We start from the raw sequence: 19,244 nt of genomic DNA, 5'->3' as shown, positions 1-19,244 counted from the left end.
AAGGAGATGTTTTTTAAACAACATAAATAGATATTGGAAATGAATTATGAGCCGTTTAACTTCCTAACAAACTAAACCTAAACTAATTATTATACGTAATTACAAATACAACTACCAACGACAAATTTTAGGCAAAAAAATACAATAAAAAAAAAAAAAAACACTATAATTGACTTATGTAAAAGAAAAACATTTAGAATTTTGTTATGGTTTATGGACTTCAGAGCAGTTAAAATATATTTTTAGCACCGTGGCAAAAAAAACAAATGGTCTAGCGCTTCGTATAACCAAACAACAAAGCAATCTGTATCTGCCAATATTGATCATCAATTACTATCGGTGGCAAAGAACGTGATCCGGGATCTCTAAACGTTACAGTTGCTCCCTTTTTTCTTTTGTGCTGATCCGATCTGGACCATGAGTTGTATGATCCGTTGCACCACTAACTACAGTAGAATGTATATATAAAGTCAAAAAAGCTCTCTTTCGATGTGAAAACTCAAGATCTGGATTTGTGTATAGATTCAGTGATGTGACTCCAACTGTTATGGACCTCACTTGTATTTTACAGTCTCTGTTATTGTGTAGTGGTGCATTTGTCTGGCTAGCTGGCCAAAAATAGATGACATGAGGAGATATTTCCAGAATACTTATTTTCAACCATCTAAAAGATCTACGTTAACATCACAATCAAAGAGCAAGACCCTCGCTCGTGGAAATATTGTACATACCAATTTAGCAATATCATAAAAGTAGAAATGCCCTGTGGAAGATCAATTTAATTTCATAACCTCAAAGAAGCAGAATGCACAGAAGCCACAAGACATTTTGAGTGAAGCCCACTCAATTTCCTTTTCCTTTAGCTCAGACTTGATTCACGTAATAAAACTCTACCTTGTTCTCCTCAGTGTTGGAATAAGAATTGAGGTTCTTTAAAGACAAAGATTCCAGTGGGTTCATTAAATGAGGAAACTGCCATCCACCAGAACAAACAAGCTCATTTTAGATTCAAGTTTTCAGAGGGGAAATGTATCTGGCAAAGACACGCTTGTATGACTTAACAGTTATTTGCTATTTCCAAGGCACCAAAACTGCTACTTGTGACAGTTATTGGAAGCACTGACTCATGTAAACGCATTGTGTGCTTTACACCACGTTTGAAATCCTTAAACACACAGTTGTCTACATCAGACACGTCAACCATAGCCAAAAGTGTGTGTGTGTGTTTGCTAAACTGCATCCAGAATGCACCTGTGAAAACGCTGGTAACCAATTAGAAGTCAGAGCTTGAACACTAAGGTTTAATCTGGGTGTGAACCGCAAATTGTTTCAGAAATTGTGTTTTGGCAGTTATACCAACCTGTATTATACAGCCGTGTCTCTGGGACAAACGTCAAAAGTGTTGTGTGAATGGAATCCATACAAAAACAGAACAAGAATAAGGGCCGGGTGATAGAAAATAACTAGTTTACATGTTGTCCGACCACATTGGAACGTGGCGAGGTGAAAAGCCAGCTGTCAAGGAGAGGCAAATAGACACAGTTTTAATATGGGGATATTGGGCATATGTTTTCACGGAATATATGAGAAATGGATTTATAATGGCTGAAAAAAACAGTGCTTGAAGTTCAAAGGTGTTGGGGGAGGGGCTTTCAAAAGTACCGCCGAAGAGCTTTTCTGATGCAGTATACTGGTGCCTTCATAATACTAATGAAAGTAATAATGTATTCATATAGTATATACTATACTTTTAAAACCAATGTCTAAATTGCTTTACAAGACAATAAAATCCAGATAAACAAATAAAACTAGTATTTAGAGGCTACAGTCATGCTAGTAGGCGGATGTGTGACGCCGTCTCGGCACAATGATGCAAAGAACTAAATGCTAACCTCATCATACTAAGATGCTATGCATGACAACGTCACCATGCTGATGTTTCAGGTATTGGACACATTGTAATTGATCCAAGATATTAGGGACTCGATGTAAAGTCAACAAGGTCATTGGGATTTATCCTCTGGGGACCATGTACAGAATGCCATGTGCAGTCCGGTACTTGTAAAGGTCCTAAACTCAATAGTTAGAGCATTTGTAAAGCAGCAAACAACTAGTATCTTAAATTATAGTGCAGTAATTTCGACCTGAGTGTGTCTCTTTCTGTGTTATCAGAGCTTCTGTTTTGCTAACGTGGCTTGCCACACATGTCTTCTAGTGCACCTGAGCATGCCCCACTGGCAAGCTCATCTCCACTGCTCTCATGCCGCTGTCTCAGCTGGTAGCCTTAGTCAGGGAGGTGTATGACCAGTCCTCCGGTTACCCCTACGGTAATCACAGTTGGCTCAGTAAGTACTGTTTGCTCAATCAGCTCAGTCGGCACTGTTAGCAATGTTAGCACTGTCGGTACTGTCAACAGTCGGCACTGTTAGCTCAGTCGGCACTGTTAGCACTGTTAGCTCAGTAGGCACTGTTAGCACTGTCGGTACGGTTAGCACTGTTCACTCAGTAGGCACTGTTAGCACTGTCGGTACGGTTAGCACTGTTCACTCAGTAGGCACTGTCGGTACGGTTAGCACTGTTCACTCAGTAGGCACTGTTAGCACTGTTCACTCAGTAGGCACTGTCGGTACGGTTAGCACTGTTAGCTCAGTAGGCACTGTTAGCACTGTTGGTACGGTTAGCACTGTTCACTCAGTAGGCACTGTCGCCGCCTTGAGAGCCAAGAGGAGGCAATGGATATGCTCTGACTTTTGAATTGAGCACCTTTCACATATTTCACAATTTCAACCTTAAAAAGCCTGATGACTTGACTGGTACATTTACTGATATGTAAATTAATTAGCATTATCTCTACGAATGAAGGAAATGTAACTGCATCCTTATTCAATGTTCTGAACAACCAGAATATTATTTCTCCTCTTGTTCGCTGCTGATGATGCTGCAAATCATGCGATGTCAAATGGACACAAGAGAGCTGTATTAACCACTTAAATCTGTCATAACAAGTGTCAGCACTGTATTTGGGTCAGCTCCTGTGGGCTTTGCCTTATAAGGCATTCCTTTTTACAATATGGTATGGAAGGCGTCACAGTCTGTAATGAAATATTGATTTTGGGTGCAGATGTTTCGGCCTCTGCATCGTGTCACTGCAGTGGATGCATCATGCCATCGATGTATTTTTACTCCGTGTCAGTTTGATTGGATTATGTATGAGATTGGTTTGCAGTTTTAAACTAAACTGTGAAGCAACCGTACCTGTTTTCATTCATGCGTTTGAGGACCGTGAGTTGCTGCCTGATCAAGTGGATGCGGTGAGCTCCTTCCTGCATCCTGCTGTCATCACACAGCAGCAGTGGACCGCAGGACTGTGGGGGGGGGGGGGGTTCAAGCCACGTGTCCGGCATAATGGCCAGACCCAGGGGACCTGCAGTCAGCGCTTCACTGCACTGCCCCATCTGTGTCAGATACACAGATAAGCAGATTGATTCAAGGCCTCGTAGTTATTCAGTCTTTTTTTAATTCAGTTCCTGGCCTTGTACCGTTGAACATGGCTTCAAGGAATAGTGTGATATTTTGGAAAATGAGTTTGCTACATAGACGGTGTGTGTGCTAAGCTAGGCTAAGCTCGTACTAGATGGAACTGACCGTTTCATTCATAATTTTATTATTTTTCATCACTGCGGTGTAAAGTCGACACGTAATATGAGCCGTGACCTCTGACTCTGGTTCAGATTGTAAACAAACCTTTTTCCCAAACCTTTTGGATTTGTTAATTTGAGGAAACATTGTTGTAGTTTTTCAGTGCCTCATCAATGTTTCTCAAACATGGCTCTAACCCTGCACTGTATTTAATGTTTCACCAAGCTCCACCCATACATCCATGATGTAATGACAACAAAACACATCTGATTGCTCTGATTACATGCCTTTGAATGTTGGCCTTTTGTCTAAACGGAAAACGATTTGGATGTGTGTCTGGGACCGTGGAGAACAGACCAAAAGACCTGCTGCTGTGATGCTTAACACACCCTGTCAGGAAGTGACTGCACGCCCGCAATGCAACTAAACCGGCTCAGTGGAGTTCTGATTTATTTTTTCCTTTTGGTAATATAACCGGGATTCAATTCAATTCAGTTTATTTTGTATAGCCCGCTATTACAAATTCCCCTCAGAGGGCTTTACAATCTGTACACATACGACATCCCTGACCTTTGACCTCACATCGGCTCAGGAAAAACTCCCCCAAAATAACCTTTCACAGGGAAAAAAGGGAAGAACCCTCCAGGAGAGCAACAGAGGAGGATCCCTCTCCCCGGATGGACAGAAGAATAGATGTCATGTGTACAGAATCAGGGATCACTTCCCTTTTGCAGGGAGGGCGTTTGCGACTGTCTGCTGTTATCCGACACATGTTATAGCCGACGGCCGGCGCAGAATGGGGTTAAGCCTTATCGGCGTGTAATACTGACCTACTTAACATGCAGGTCTGATGCAGAGCGGCTGGGCCAGTGCAGGGAAATCACACCAAAACAATAACAACCCCCCCCTGACCAAACATGGATTACTGATCAGTGAGGGAGAAAGTTTCTGCATCCCCCAAGCCTCATCTCTGTACATAATTATCTTTGTATCCATTTACATGATCATAATATATACATTTCTATAAAAAAATTAAATCAAGTATTCTATGAAGGTTACTATTATACACTCCTATTTGGTAATGGGTGGTTGAAGGCTTAGAAATACTGTTTATTGAAGATCAGTTGTACCAGCATGTACTAGAATAGAAGTGAAGACACCTGTTGGGCTTTGGAGTGCACCCCGAGTTAAAGAAAGTAGACCCCAGTGCAGCTGCAAACATCTACATCCTCCTGCAGCATTCTTTAAAGGCTAAAGGCTTCTAGTTGTCAACAAAGATGGAGGTGTTCTGTGTCCAGACTACGTTGGCCTCGACTTTAAGATGGCCCCAGGCGTTTATTTAAAAAAAAAAAAAAAAAAACTAGATTATAGCTTGATTATTTAAAACAGAAAACTAGATTATAAACATAATCAAAGTATGTCCAATGTCGGAGTATTTTAAATGTTGTCACGTGTGTGTGTGTGTGTCCACTGAAAGAGGACTGTTGATGTCCCACGCCCCACCAAGCATCGCCGTGGGCCTCCTCATTTGCATTAAGTTCAGTTGTTTTAACAAAGCCCAGATTGTATGTAGACCCACGCACATGCTCATGGAACGTGCTCCCAGTCACTCTTGATTCGCTTCAATTGTGTTGAAGTTATTGTCCTCAGATTATGCTTGAGTCCATTGTGTGGGTTCGAGGTCTGATCATTCTTGACTTGGCGCTGTACTTGAGATCGGAGAGCCATGGAGGATTTCTCACTGGGAAGAAATGAAGCCTCTCACTGCAACTCCCTATTCCCATATGTATAAATGAGCATGTATATAAACTGGGTTTAACAGCCAGAAACGGGGTGAATCCATCCAACCTGAGGAAGACACATTAGCTAATGAAACAAGGTATTGATGTGTGCATTATATCTTTTAGTGGAGCATTCTGAGATCATCTCAGCCGAGAGCAATCATACATGTAAAACACTTGAGTTGAAATGCTGATAACTATTTGAAAGTGCAAAGAAAATCTATATTTCCCTAGAAATTGTGTTTTTAAACTGTAAACAAAATGAGTGAACTCATTGCAGATGTCCGCCAGCTGTGTCTGCGACAACCCCTGCTCTAATGTCTGATTGAATGAATACACACCTCGATTGTCTCACCCCTCTTCTAGACTCACTCACCCGTCTCACACAACGGATACACGCTCACTTTAAACTATAGAGCTGTCGTGAAAATCAAGAGGAACACTTTGTAACCCGTAGTGGTGGCAAGTGTCCAAACTGAAGCAGTTGATCACTTGCAGCCCCGACCGGCCGGCTCAGCCGAGTGAGGAGGCAGCAGTCAGTGGTGCTATCAAGCAGTTCGGCCCATTTGTGACTGCAACCACAGGAGGTCCGTGAGCATGCAGTCATAAACGATTAGATTAGATTTGACTTTATTCATCCCCAGGGGGAAATTACTTGAAGCGGTAGCAAAACATTTTTTTTTACAAACATACAATACAATAAAGAAAAAGAAAATAGCAGGGCGTATTACATTTAAGAATTTTAAATAATAATAAAGAATTTTAATTAAAGTATATACAGTGTCTCTAAAGTATAAAGTGACCGCGATGCAAGGTTTATTGATGTTCAATTTGAGGAGGATTTGACCAAAGGTGATTTATTATAAAGTCTAATGGCTGTATCAGGAATGTTCTCCTGTATCAGGAATGTTCTCCTGTATCAGGAATGTTCTCTGTCTGTTGGAGAACGTTCTCCGCTGTCCCTGCAGTAGGTGGAGAGGGTGGTCCGGGTTCTCCAATATGGACAATCATTTCTTCAGTGTCCTCCTCTCCATCACCTGTTCCTTATAGTCCTGTTTGCAGCCAATGATGGAGCCGGCCTTCCTCACCCGTTTAGTGAGTCTGTTGGTGTCTCCGGCTCCAATGCTGCTCCCCCTCGGGAGACATTGTGGGGGATCGACATGAACTGGAGGAGCTGGGAATCAAACTGCCGAACGTTTGACTGGAAGACGACCCGCTCTATCTCTGTTGCCATATAAGACAACACGCATATTCAAGCCATTTCAACTCGCATTAACTGTATATTGTATTATAAGAAAAGGGGCTCTGATCCCATATGGGTGGCAAAGCCCCTGAAGCTGTTTGGTAACTGACAGAAATGTAGTTTAGTGCCCACAGTAACAGTTTAGACCGCTAAAAGCTATCTGTAAAACAAACACATGAATGACTGGCATAAAAGCACTCGACACGTTTTGTTAGAGTCTGAGTTAAAATCACTGGAGCTGCTAATTGGAATCACTGGAGCTGCTTTTTTTTCTGTCTCTTTAATGTGACAGGGAGACAGATGGTGGATTTCAGAGTATTTTTCGATGTCATTCCGCTGCAATCGCTATGCTGTAAGAGCAATTCCTCAGATTGCTCACTTACATTGTTAAAATTGAGCTGAGTAAATATTACGTATGGGTCTTGGAGAGACTGATGTGTTTCCACCTTTTTTAACACCGTAGTCTGACTCAAACCATATTTTTGGATGACTCACTAATGGAGAATCCGAGGTGAGCTCATGTTTGTGGAGGCTTTGGTAGACCGATTCTTTACAGACAAAAAGACATATTAAAGAAACACGAGGTGGCAAACAGGCTTTGTCACAATGTGGTGCTGGACACCATGTTCAACGTGTAGGAGCCTGATATGAGCAGTGTGGAGGGATGGAAGGTGTTCCCCACATGCGTCATACCTGGAACAGAGTTCTAGAAAGCAGGAAGTCAAGTGTGGAATCACCAGGCTGGACTTCACATCCGATGACATCACATCTCTGGCATGGTTTTCTGAAATGTTTGTCTGGGACTGTATTTTCTGATTGCTTCTCTTCTGTTCTGCTCCTTTCAGCTCAGGGATATGCGTGTGCAAGACGGGAGTGTACGGACCAAAGTGTGATGAATGCCACCCGGGTTTCTTCCACTTCAGCAGCACGGGGTGCCGGCCCTGCCAGTGTCAGAACCACACCAACTACTGCCATCCCCAGTCCGGTGAGTCACGAGAAATGTTGGTGTCGCCTGAATTTCCCATTTCAGAATTTGCTTCATAGTATGAGTTACAGGATTAGTAACGATAATTAAATCAACATATAATGCCACAGCAGGTCCAGTAAGAAACATACACATTACCTTCAGTTTGTGTCCTGCATTGAAGCTCAGAGTTACCCAAATATCTTTATCCTTATCTCGTTTTGTATCAACACTTTTCTTTTCTTTATGATTGTTGTTTCATTTGGCTAAAGCACCTGTCTAGAAGATCACACATCCTGGCTTCAAATCCAGGGAGACCATCTCTCAAATAAGTGGTGTAAAGTAGCTCTGAGCTACTTAAAGAGGACGTATGATGAGGAAGTCACTTGTGCTCATACATTTGATATCTGGAGTTCCAACCCACAAACTGTGACCCATTCAGTTTGTTAGGAACTGCCTGGATCAACAAAGCATTCCCATCTGGCTGTCCTTCATGTGTCACATGCAGCCTCATTTGAACTACCTTTTGGGAAGGTATGACATATTCTTCCTGCGAGCCAATCGGAGCAGACTGGACTGTATTGGGACCCCTCCCATCCTGGCTTAAAGAGACAGGCGCTAAGACGGAGCGATTCAGACAGGGTGAATACAGGCGTATTCAGACTGTGAGAAATAAAGTGTTTTTGAACATTAAAACATGTTCTGGTAGAAACCTAAAATACAATTATGAACCTGAAAATGAGCATGATATGTCTCCTTGAGTACAGTTTATACATCCCTATACTTGAGTATTTTTAATTTTATGCTACTTTATCCTACAAGTTACTTTGTAGATTAAGACTTTTAGTTTATGAAATGAATTTCAACTAATGAGCATTGATACATGCATGATATACATTGTTATAGAATAAACTCCCCAATAGTATATGTCAGGATCTGTAGTGTTGTCGTGTTTCCTGTTTTATTTTGAAGTCCTTGTCTCTCGTGTCCTCTGTTTCTCTGCACTTCCTGTCCCTGTGCTTGTCTGCCCTGTCCCTGATTGTTTCCTCCTGTGTCCAATCACCTGCACCAGCCCTCTGTATTTAAGTCCTGTTTGTGTCATTCCCCTTGGTCGGTTCGTCTTGTCTAGATCGTGGAAGATCTTGCGTGTAAGACTGTTCTGTATCCTGTTCTGTATCCTGTTTTGGAATCCTGTTTTTGAATCCTGTTTTTGAATCCTGTTTTTGGATCCTGTTGAGCAATAAAGTTGCTTTTCCATCGTTGACGGCGTTTGGGTCCAGTGTCCTGTAGCTGCGCACATAACAGTATATAACGTAGTTAATATGAGCTCCATCTCGAAAAGCAACTTTTTCATGCTACTTACATAATTATACATTAAAGGAATATAAATCAGTATCTGCTGAGACTCTTCAGACTCTATGTTATGAAAATCATCAAACTAAATCTGTTTCATTAAAGCAGCAGAAACAGCCTACATGTCCCCTCTCCAATGGCAATACTGATGGAATGAGAGGAGCAGCTGTATCTGCCTCTTTCACCAAGCAGTTCCTTTGCAAATGGACTCTGCACAAGGAAGCTGAAGCTTAACAGTCTGGACTTTGCCAATGAAATGTTCATGAAGTTCTCCATAATTTTCCTCTGGAACTTGCTGCAAGTTGACACCTTGGTACTTGGTACACTGATGGGTTTAATTAGAGCGTATGCAAACCCTCCAGTTTGCCTAGATTAAATATTGACTGTGTGCAGAAGGAACTTAGAGACCAGGAAAGCTGCTGAATCAGCAGGCAGACATCTGTGGGATTTAAGGTGGATTTATCCTTCTCATCACATGTACACGAGGTTTGCTGCTCACCTCCGAGCAGTCAGGCTGGGGGGCTGGGGAGGGGGAAGGGTCAGAAGCCACATGTATGCCACTATAATGCCCGGGCAGATGGAGTGCTGAAGCCGAGCCTGGGCTCAGTGCTCAGTGCTCAGTGCTGTGGATTACCGTCGCTCAGGTTTGACGGCGCCCTTTTAAAGGCTGACCCCGGCCTTCCCTGCTTACACAATGAGCAAATGCAAATTATACAGTGTCCCAAACACTGTGGACCACAGATAAACATGACAGGGACTCGTCATTTCTAACAGGACAGAGACAGCTTGTCCCCGCACTGACCCATCGTTTTCTACTGACAAAATATATAAAGGCTGAATAAAAGAATGCAGAGATAAAAGCAGTTTATTATCAAGAACACACGCTTTACAATAACTTATTTACCTCTGAACCTGAGTGCACTTAAGGCTGACGTCCATGTGGCTTCAAAATAAACAAACTTCAATTTGGTCTCACTTCTCTCCTGTCATTTATCAACAGAAGTGGTGTTAAAGCTGTTATTTCTCATCACTGGTCCATCATTTGGGGGGGAGAAGCCCTTTTTTTCTCCAGGACAAACCCCTCTTCATCTCTCCTGTAATGCGTAGGGTGTGCACTTCTCAGCAGCTCCTTGAACCTGTTAGCGGCTCCTCTGTTGACGCCGTGGTGGATGCATGGTGGGAAGACTCTTCCACAGCTCATGGTTGAAACCAATGTTACGCAAAGATTTAGCATGCGCTGCAGTCTGGACGGCTTCAGTCATGTCTGGAACCTCTGATTATTATCATGGAGGCTCAACCACAGACGGAGGCTCAACTACAAATGGCACAATAGTGGTAACACCTACACAAAGATTTATAATAACAATAATTAAGGACTTTATTGTGGGAATTTCAAGTGGTTTTTTTGTCATGACGAAAAAGCAAATGTACACATTACCTTCATCTTATCCAAAAGGACTTCCTTTAAGTGCATTCAACCATGTGGATGCAACCCCAACATTGCAAGAATCACACGTATATGAAATAATAATAATAACCACCTCAAGAGTGTACTTTTATAGGTCAAGGTACAGACTGAACACTGAACATATGAGTTGCGATGGAAGATGTGTAGAGTTCCTGATGTCAAGAGGGAGTAGAACGGAATAGTTTACCCAAAATAACAATCTTTGAAACTTTCTCAATTCATGTTACCTTGAATTTGTGAAATAAAGTGTGTGTGTGTGTGTGTGTGTGTGTGTGTGTGTGTGTGTGTCAAATGTCTGGATGTCCTTGAATGCACCATCATTAAGTTTCACAAACAGAAGATGTGCATGCAAAATTTGGGCATAATAAAGTATTTCCACCTTCTCTGCACGTCGGACATAATCATGTCATCTAAATCGTAATTCACAGTTAGTGTTCTACAATTACGCTAAAATTAAACTATAAGCAGGTTTCTAATCACTAAATGTGATTTAAAATCATTTGAATTTTAACTCATTTATTTGTCCTGCCATTATTTTAAAAGCACAATAACTAGTTTATCATCATTTGGTATTTGCTTTGATATACATTTACAAACACATGAATGTTACTAGCATTTTCTTTTCTCTATCTGACAGCTTAGAATAATGACTACATTGTTCAGAGGGGAAGAAATCCGGAGTAAGATGAGCAGGAAATGATGTGCATTCACACACACATTTTGATCAGGAGTTGGCCTTCCTTAACATCCTGATCTTGTCCACTCGTTGTGATTATCCTTTGAAATGATGGATATAATGTGGTTTGGTTGGTTTCTTTGTACTGCTAAAGCAAGATAGCATCTACCTTGAGACAATTCCCATGTGTCATGTAATTGATAAAACCGTGGAGCGATATCCAAAAATGAAGTCAACCTGATGAATTACATAGAGGAGCGTGTACTTTGATAAGTAGTGCAATTCAACCATTTCTATGAAATGGTGAAATTCAGATGAAAGAAACGGAATATCATCCTTAAATAAAAGCTGTTAGCCACACCAGTACAAAGATAATACGAACCCCAGACTGGAATTACTTTTCAACTTAACTATGATTAAGAGTTATACTACCAAATGATCTCACTTTCTGTATTGTGTACAGTATACAGATCCAGATAACCTTTGTTCTGTCTTCCAGGAGTGTGTGTGAACTGTGAGGGCAACACCCAGAGATCCAACTGTGAGGAGTGTAAGCCTGGTTTCTACCGCAGTCCTGGAGCCGCCCTGACCACAGCCTGTGCACCGTGTCCCTGCTCCTACTCCACCTCTAATGGCACCTGTCACACTGGTCAGTGCTCACTGCTCACAACCACACATCAATCAGGGAATTGGCTAAACTCCACCCCATGAATGCGAACCCATCGGTTGTCAGATATTGGTTTACATATTTCTTTTTCCTAGGCCTGTTTCAGATGAAATGTCCGGATTAAGGGAGTCAATGGAGCCTTAGATAGTTTAGATGGAGCCTTTTTGCATAGGAGTCAATCAAAGATCCAGGTTGGTGATTAGGAAAGATGGGATATTCAGACTTGTCTAATCTGTAGAAAGCAGAAATTAGGCAGGTCAAATTTAGCGGACAGTCCTGCAAAATCAATAAAGTCCCTTATAAAAGTCTTTAATACTACGTAGGACTTTGTCGCGCCACGCACGAAAAGTAGGGTTAGACACAGGTGAAAATAAGTGTTTTCTAAAGACTGCAGCCAGTCCAAAATGTTTACGGAATTGTATCCAGATGTTGAGGGAGTTGGTAACTATCGGATTTTCTGAGATCTCGTGGGTTTTAAGAGGAAGTCATGCCGTGACGAGGGATTTAAGGGAGAACTTGGAAGAGGTTCCATTTGGGCCCACAAGGGACCATTTCTGAGCCCATTGTTCATCCAGTGACGTAGCTTTTTCAATGTTACAGGCCCAATAATATTGGATTATATTGGGTAAAGGTAAACCGCCTATCATTTTAGGATGTGATAAGATTGCTTTCTTAATGTGAGGAGGTTTATTAGCTCACAGAAATTAAATAAAGATTTGGAATATGTTGAATCATTTTCATGATGACACAGCCAATGAGGGACAGGGGAGCAGACCAGCGGATTATATCGGATTTACAATTGTCAACAAAAGGGATAAAGGTTCTTGGTGAAGACATCCATAATTGATGGTGTAATGACAAGCCCATGGTATCTAAATCCTTCCAAGGTCCTCTTGAATGGAAAGAGAGACTGTGGTAGTTACTTGGTTAACGCCTTTATGGAGAGAAGTTCACCTTTCTTTGAATTAGTTTAATTGATAACCAGAATATCTTTGACAACTCAAAGGGATGATTGGAGACGTATAACAAGAAATCATCTGCATATAGTGACAGTTTGTGTGTGTGATTCCCATCCTGGAAATGCCCTCGAGTCCTTCCTCACCCTGGAGCCAGATGGCTAAAGGTTCAATGGCAAAAGCAAACAAAAAGGGTGATGGGGGACAATTTTGTCTGGTGCCACCACGTAAAGCGAAAGGGCGGGATTTCAAACTGTTAGTGAGAATGGAGGCAGTCAGAGAGTTATAGAGCAATCGATTCAGGCTACAAAGTCTGAGCCGAAGCCAAATCTTCACAGAATATAGTATAGATACTTCCATTCGACCCTGTCGAAAGCCTTCTCAGCATCTAAAGATAATATTGCCGCAAGGGTGTCATGGTTTGGGGAGCTGATTATGTTAAGCAGTTAAATGAGGATCTCCTTCCTGCCATGTAGCCCGTTTGGTCTGTAGAGATCACCGATGGTAGCGCTGTCTGCAAAAGTGAAGCTAGAACCTTAGCTATGATCTTCTGGTCAACATTCAGATCGGCACTCCAAGATTGTTAGGTATGTCCTCACTGATTTTGGGGAGTGGGATAGATTCCAAAGGGTGTTCGGGTGGTTTTTAATGTGTGTATTGCATGTACCAATGTGCCACGATCAGCTTTATCTTTCTAGTGGGAGTGGAAAGCCCTTTCCTGATGCCGCCTAGCATTACGCAACTCTTTATCACAGCATGGCTATTATCTCAGCACTAAAGCCAGCCTCACCATACTCCTGCTATGCCTCTCTGGTATTAAAGCCAGCCTCACCATACTCCTGCTGTGCCTCTCTGGTAGTAAAGCCAGCCTCACCATACTCCTGCTGTGCCTCTCTGGTAGTAAAGCCAGCCTTACCATACTCCTGCTGTGCCTCTCTGGTATTAAAGCCAGCCTTACCATACTCCTGCTATGCCTCTCTGGTATTAAAGCCAGCCTTACCATACTCCTGCTGTGCCTCTCTGGTATTAAAGCCAGCCTTACCATACTCCTGCTGTGCCTCTCTGGTATTAAAGCCAGCCTCACCATACTCCTGCTATGCCTCTCTGGTAGTAAAGCCAGCCTTACCATACTCCTGCTGTGCCTCTCTGGTATTAAAGCCAGCCTTACCATACTCCTGCTATGCCTCTCTGGTAGTAAAGCCAGCCTCACCATACTCCTGCTGTGCCTCTCTGGTATTAAAGCCAGCCTCACCATACTCCTACTATGCCTCTCTGGTATTAAAGCCAGCCTTACCATACTCCTGCTGTGCCTCTCTGGTATTAAAGCCAGCCTCACCATACTCCTGCTATGCCTCTCTGGTAGTAAAGCCAGCCTCACCATACTCCTGCTGTGCCTCTCTGGTATTAAAGCCAGCCTCACCATACTCCTGCTATGCCTCTCTGGTAGTAAAGCCAGCCTTACCATACTCCTGCTGTGCCTCTCTGGTATTAAAGCCAGCCTTACCATACTCCTGCTATGCCTCTCTGGTAGTAAAGCCAGCCTCACCATACTCCTGCTGTGCCTCTCTGGTATTAAAGCCAGCCTCACCATACTCCTACTATGCCTCTCTGGTATTAAAGCCAGCCTTACCATACTCCTGCTGTGCCTCTCTGGTATTAAAGCCAGCCTCACCATACTCCTGCTATGCCTCTCTGGTATTAAAGCCAGCCTTACCATACTCCTGCTATGCCTCTCTGGTATTAAAGCCAGCCTCACCATACTCCTACTATGCCTCTCTGGTATTAAAGCCAGCCTCACCATACTCCTGCTATGCCTCTCTGGTAGTAAAGCCAGCCTCACCATACTCCTGCTGTGCCTCTCTGGTATTAAAGCCAGCCTTACCATACTCCTGCTGTGCCTCTCTGGTATTAAAGCCAGCCTTACCATACTCCTGCTATGCCTCTCTGGTAGTAAAGCCAGCCTTACCATACTCCTGCTGTGCCTCTCTGGTATTAAAGCCAGCCTCACCATACTCCTGCTATGCCTCTCTGGTAGTAAAGCCAGCCTCACCATACTCCTGCTGTGCCTCTCTGGTATTAAAGCCAGCCTCACCATACTCCTACTATGCCTCTCTGGTATTAAAGCCAGCCTCACCATACTCCTACTATGCCTCTCTGGTATTAAAGCCAGCCTTACCATACTCCTGCTGTGCCTCTCTGGTATTAAAGCCAGCCTTACCATACTCCTGCTATGCCTCTCTGGTATTAAAGCCAGCCTCACCATACTCCTGCTATGCCTCTCTGGTATTAAAGCCAGCCTCACCATACTCCTGCTATGCCTCTCTGGTAGTAAAGCCAGCCTTACCATACTCCTGCTGGTAGTAAATTGAATTGAACAATGGAGGCCAATCTTGGAGGATGGTAAGTAAAATAAACAATTTTTGTTTACAATACAATACATAAATATGTTCTTTTCATATTCAAAGTAATTTTGTCTGATACGGTTTTGATTTTGTGAGTATGAATTTGTGTTCATAGTCTAAAGTTACGACATGCAACAAATAAAAATGACAGTCTTTGTATAAAAGTGTTTTATAAAATAATGATTTACCGTATCAAGTGGCGCAAAAAAACTTTTTTTTACTTTTGCAACTTCATATAGAAGTTTGCTTTTGTAAGAAATGTGAGATATATAGTTATGTTTAAATGTTTCTAGATTTTCAACAAAATGGGGCCCGTTTTCAGAAATGGTGTTCTAGCTATTGCAAAAAAAAATAATGTTTTGATATGGTAAGAAATAATCCAGAACCTTAACTGGAGTGCTTTTGATCTCTATTCCCAGACAGTGACTGAGATTACCAGTGACCCTCCTGTATGACCTCACTTCTGTCACCTCCGGGCTGCTGCTGCCCTACTTACACAACACACCCAAAGGTCTCTGTTGGGTTGAGATCTGGGTTGAACTACAGTCACTACCATATAACCACCTTAGTTCAGCTTCAAATGCCTTCACTAATCGTAAATGAGTGCACCTAGCCCACTTTAATGCTTGAGGTACCAAATGAGCTTAATGTAAATCAGGAAAAAAGTAGAAAAACCCATATTAGTACACCAGCCTGTGCTGTGTGAGGCGTGATGGACTCATAACACAAACAACCATGATCCATTGGAGCAGGCAGTGTTCAGTCTTTTTCTCTGAGGAACGTCCCTAACTGAGTGAAATTATCAGAAGTTTTAGGCAGCCATGAAAAGAGCAGTTTATATTCTGGCTAAGGAGAATTAAGCCACACTAAAGGTGCTTCGATGCTCCCTTTCTTGTCTTCAAATGACACTGTACCATCTTCTACCAAAGGAGAAGGAGAGATGAGAGCTCATGTCATTTCACAGTTCCTTGGGGCTGCAACATTTAATGTGACACATCATCATGCTGTAGTGATTAGTCACAGAAATGAGTCAGCATTTTAGCACTTTAGCACCGGTTTAGTTTAAAAGCCTGACATAAGGTCTATGGTTAACACAAGCTTAAGAGACCTTAATGTTTTGTTCTGTGACATAAATACGTCGGTAAATTCTCCTCATGTGAATTTAGACGCTTTTACATTTCTTTACAAAAAAGTGGTTGCTAACAAGGTTAGGTTGCAATCAAGTGTCTAAAGGAGGGGACTAAACCTCCTCAATGGAACACTAGTTCTCCTTTAGCTTGGTGGTCATGTGACCGTGTTGGTTATTGTCTAACATTAGCTTTTTACCTTGCAGTCATAAAATAAAAAAAGTCATAAAATAGTGTTAATTTGTGAAGATTATCTTGCTGAACAATCATGTGAGTGTCATGTTTGTTTGCCACAGAGACTATTTTCACACCGGTTTCCTCAACGAACTTCTGGTTGGACTACAACAATATGTCTTCCCTGCAGCGCTGTTGTACAGTTAAATAAATAAATATATACATAAATAAATATATAACTTGAGTGCAGTCAGATTCTCTAAGCACCGTGGTTGTCTTTTTCTAATTTCTCATGAAGTCTCCTCGACCTCATGACGCTTTCCGTCAAGTAAAAAGGTGTTTTTTGACTCTTCCATGGCAGCCTTGGTGATAAAATGCCCACAATGCTCCGTCCACTTCAAGCTTCCACCCACTGTGTATGAAATGCCCCTCTGCATACAGTTGTTTACTGATCTGGTGTCAGTGTCTCAATCAGTTCTTTAGGTTTACACTATGGTTTCTATTAAGCCACACATGTCAGATCAAATGTACGCATCAATTATATGTCTAACCCAGTTATCAAGTAACCTAGTTCAGTGTGTTCATACGAAGTTAAGTTCATTAGGCTTTCTCATTACTCCTCTATTAAATGGGCCACGCTGCCAAGGAAACTGCTTATTCTCATCATTATTCATTATTTGTATTATTAGATGGGGTTAAAAGATCCGTCTATAAAATTCACAAAAACCTGAAGGTGTTGATCTGGTACCACTACAGATTATTTTATTAATTGTTCGGTCTATAAAACGTTGGAAAGACTTTTTGTCCAAAACCCAGAGATATTCAATTTGCAATGACGTTAAACCGAGCAAAGCACCAAATCATTACATTTGAAAAGCTGGAAAAATCAAATGTTTGACATTGATGATCCAAATAGTTGCTCATTAATTTGCTGTTGATTGACCGAATAATTGTTTCAGCTCTAGCTCAAACATTTACGTACAGGAAACCAGTAACGGATGATTATTGTGACACCTGGTTTATTTGTGCTAACGGGAGTCAAAAGATTAACTCCAATTCCAAGAGCGACCAGAAGTCATGTTCCGCCATCTGGTGCGCATGGTTTGACTTCATCTGGCGCTAACATAGATAGATAGATATATACTTTATGAATCCCCAAGGGGAAATTTGTTAACATCACACCGTGACACGGTGGCTTAGATCACAGCTTAACCACGTCAACCTGCTCCAAACCTTTTCTGCAATTGAGGTTTCCACTCGGCATTGCATCACTGATTGGCCTTCCCCTTTCTGAACCAATCATTAACAGCATTGCCACGTGCTGACGCCACGACCCGCCATTGGCAGCGGCCCGCGTGGCAACACGTATAGACGCACTTAGGCTGTCAGGTTGCGTTTGGCCCTGCGGATGTGGGAGGGAGGGGAAGGGACACAAACCAGGCCGAGCTGAGCTGGGACAGCATGAGCACAGCTGGGCCATTTCAGCGCCAGTCAGGCAGCAGCAGGGGGGGGAAGGGGGGGAGAGGGCAGCATCACGGCCGCTGTTTAGACGGTACCGCTGTAGAGCTGCGCTCCAGAGGAAATGATGAGAAACATGAGCTGCTCTTATGTTAATAGTGTGTGTGTGGCTGTGAAGGATGTTTTGGAGTAGAGGTTGCTCGGGCAACAGTGACAAATGGCAAGATGCCACAATGCCGTATCATTGCTCCACACTGGGGGAGAGATGCTCTCTAAATGTGCTGATGAGGCCTGTTGCAGTAAATGAATAACCCTCCACACTGACACACAGGGAGGTGAAATGGAGCATTGTACCAGTTCAGAATGTGGGTCACACATATTAAATCATCCATGTATGATTGCATCTCTACTCAGTGGTGTGGGATGGCTGGGCTTGTTTCAGTTCAGCCCGAGGTTCATCAAATATTTGTATTCCTGTTTTCATTTGTCCTTCCCTCTCTTTAAGTGTGTCAGACGGTGACTTTGTGGCCAGAGAGGAGGAGGAGGAGGAGGAGGATGGTGAGTTCAGTGCAGAGCAGTTCAGTTTTCCTCCTGGTTATGTAATCCAGCAGGCCGCTGCCGTTGAACCCTCAGCAGAGGTCAATTCAAGCTTCTAAGGAGAAGCCTGCTCAGTCCTGGAATACAGCAGTCGCATGACCACACTAGATAGACCAACATCTAGGCCATTGCATGTCTAAATCATTCAACGAGAGAGCTGTGGTGAGGTGAGGACTGGCTTCTAAATGAAGAGCATCGTCGGTCTTAAGAATGTGTTTGGTTACTGTCATACCATATATCCCTCACATGTATCCATCTTTGTGACTGCTTAAACTTTCAATGACCGGAGGGTCTGTTATGGCACATCCCTTTGTCCCCTGTACTGCTGGCACACACTGCATCCTGATTCTGCTCCGTACTGGGACAGTCCCACCTTAGCTCCAGCCAAGCGTCTGTCCCAGGCAAAGCTCAACAACAGCCATCGCTGCTTCCTTCCATTAAAAGGAAGTAGTTGAGGTGGTTTGGGCACCCTGAATGCCATCCTCTGGAGGTATTTTGGGTATGTCCCGATAGGAGGAGAGCACTGGGCAGACATAAAACACACTGGAAGAGGATTATATGTCCCATCTGGCAGAGGAACACCCTGAGATCCCCCAGGATGAGCTGGAGGACATAACATACCTAACGTTATCATTTATAGGTTTTATGTTTGGCCCACAGTGTACACATGTTTAAATCATGTTTTTGAAGCATATCCAGATTAATGGAACAGGAAGCCAATATAAAGTTAGGTCTTTGT

General features: G+C 42.7%; 1 protein-coding gene across 1 annotated transcript in view; it reads left to right on the top strand.

The window, feature by feature from the left end:
* Positions 1–19,244, top strand: part of si:ch211-158d24.2 (multiple epidermal growth factor-like domains protein 9) — a 37,705-nt gene that overhangs the window by 13,409 nt on the left and 5,052 nt on the right. Inside the window, exons 4-5 of the mRNA XM_034540977.1 lie at positions 7,509–7,648; positions 11,624–11,773. Coding sequence (XP_034396868.1) covers positions 7,509–7,648; positions 11,624–11,773 — 290 coding nt within the window. The remainder of the gene's footprint in view (positions 1–7,508; positions 7,649–11,623; positions 11,774–19,244) is intronic.

The sequence above is a fragment of the Cyclopterus lumpus genome, chromosome 9, assembly GCF_009769545.1.
Source record: "Cyclopterus lumpus isolate fCycLum1 chromosome 9, fCycLum1.pri, whole genome shotgun sequence".
NCBI classification, from domain to species: domain Eukaryota; kingdom Metazoa; phylum Chordata; class Actinopteri; order Perciformes; family Cyclopteridae; genus Cyclopterus; species Cyclopterus lumpus.
Note: the sequence above shows the minus strand (reverse complement) of the source record. Positions and strands in the feature narration are given on the sequence as shown.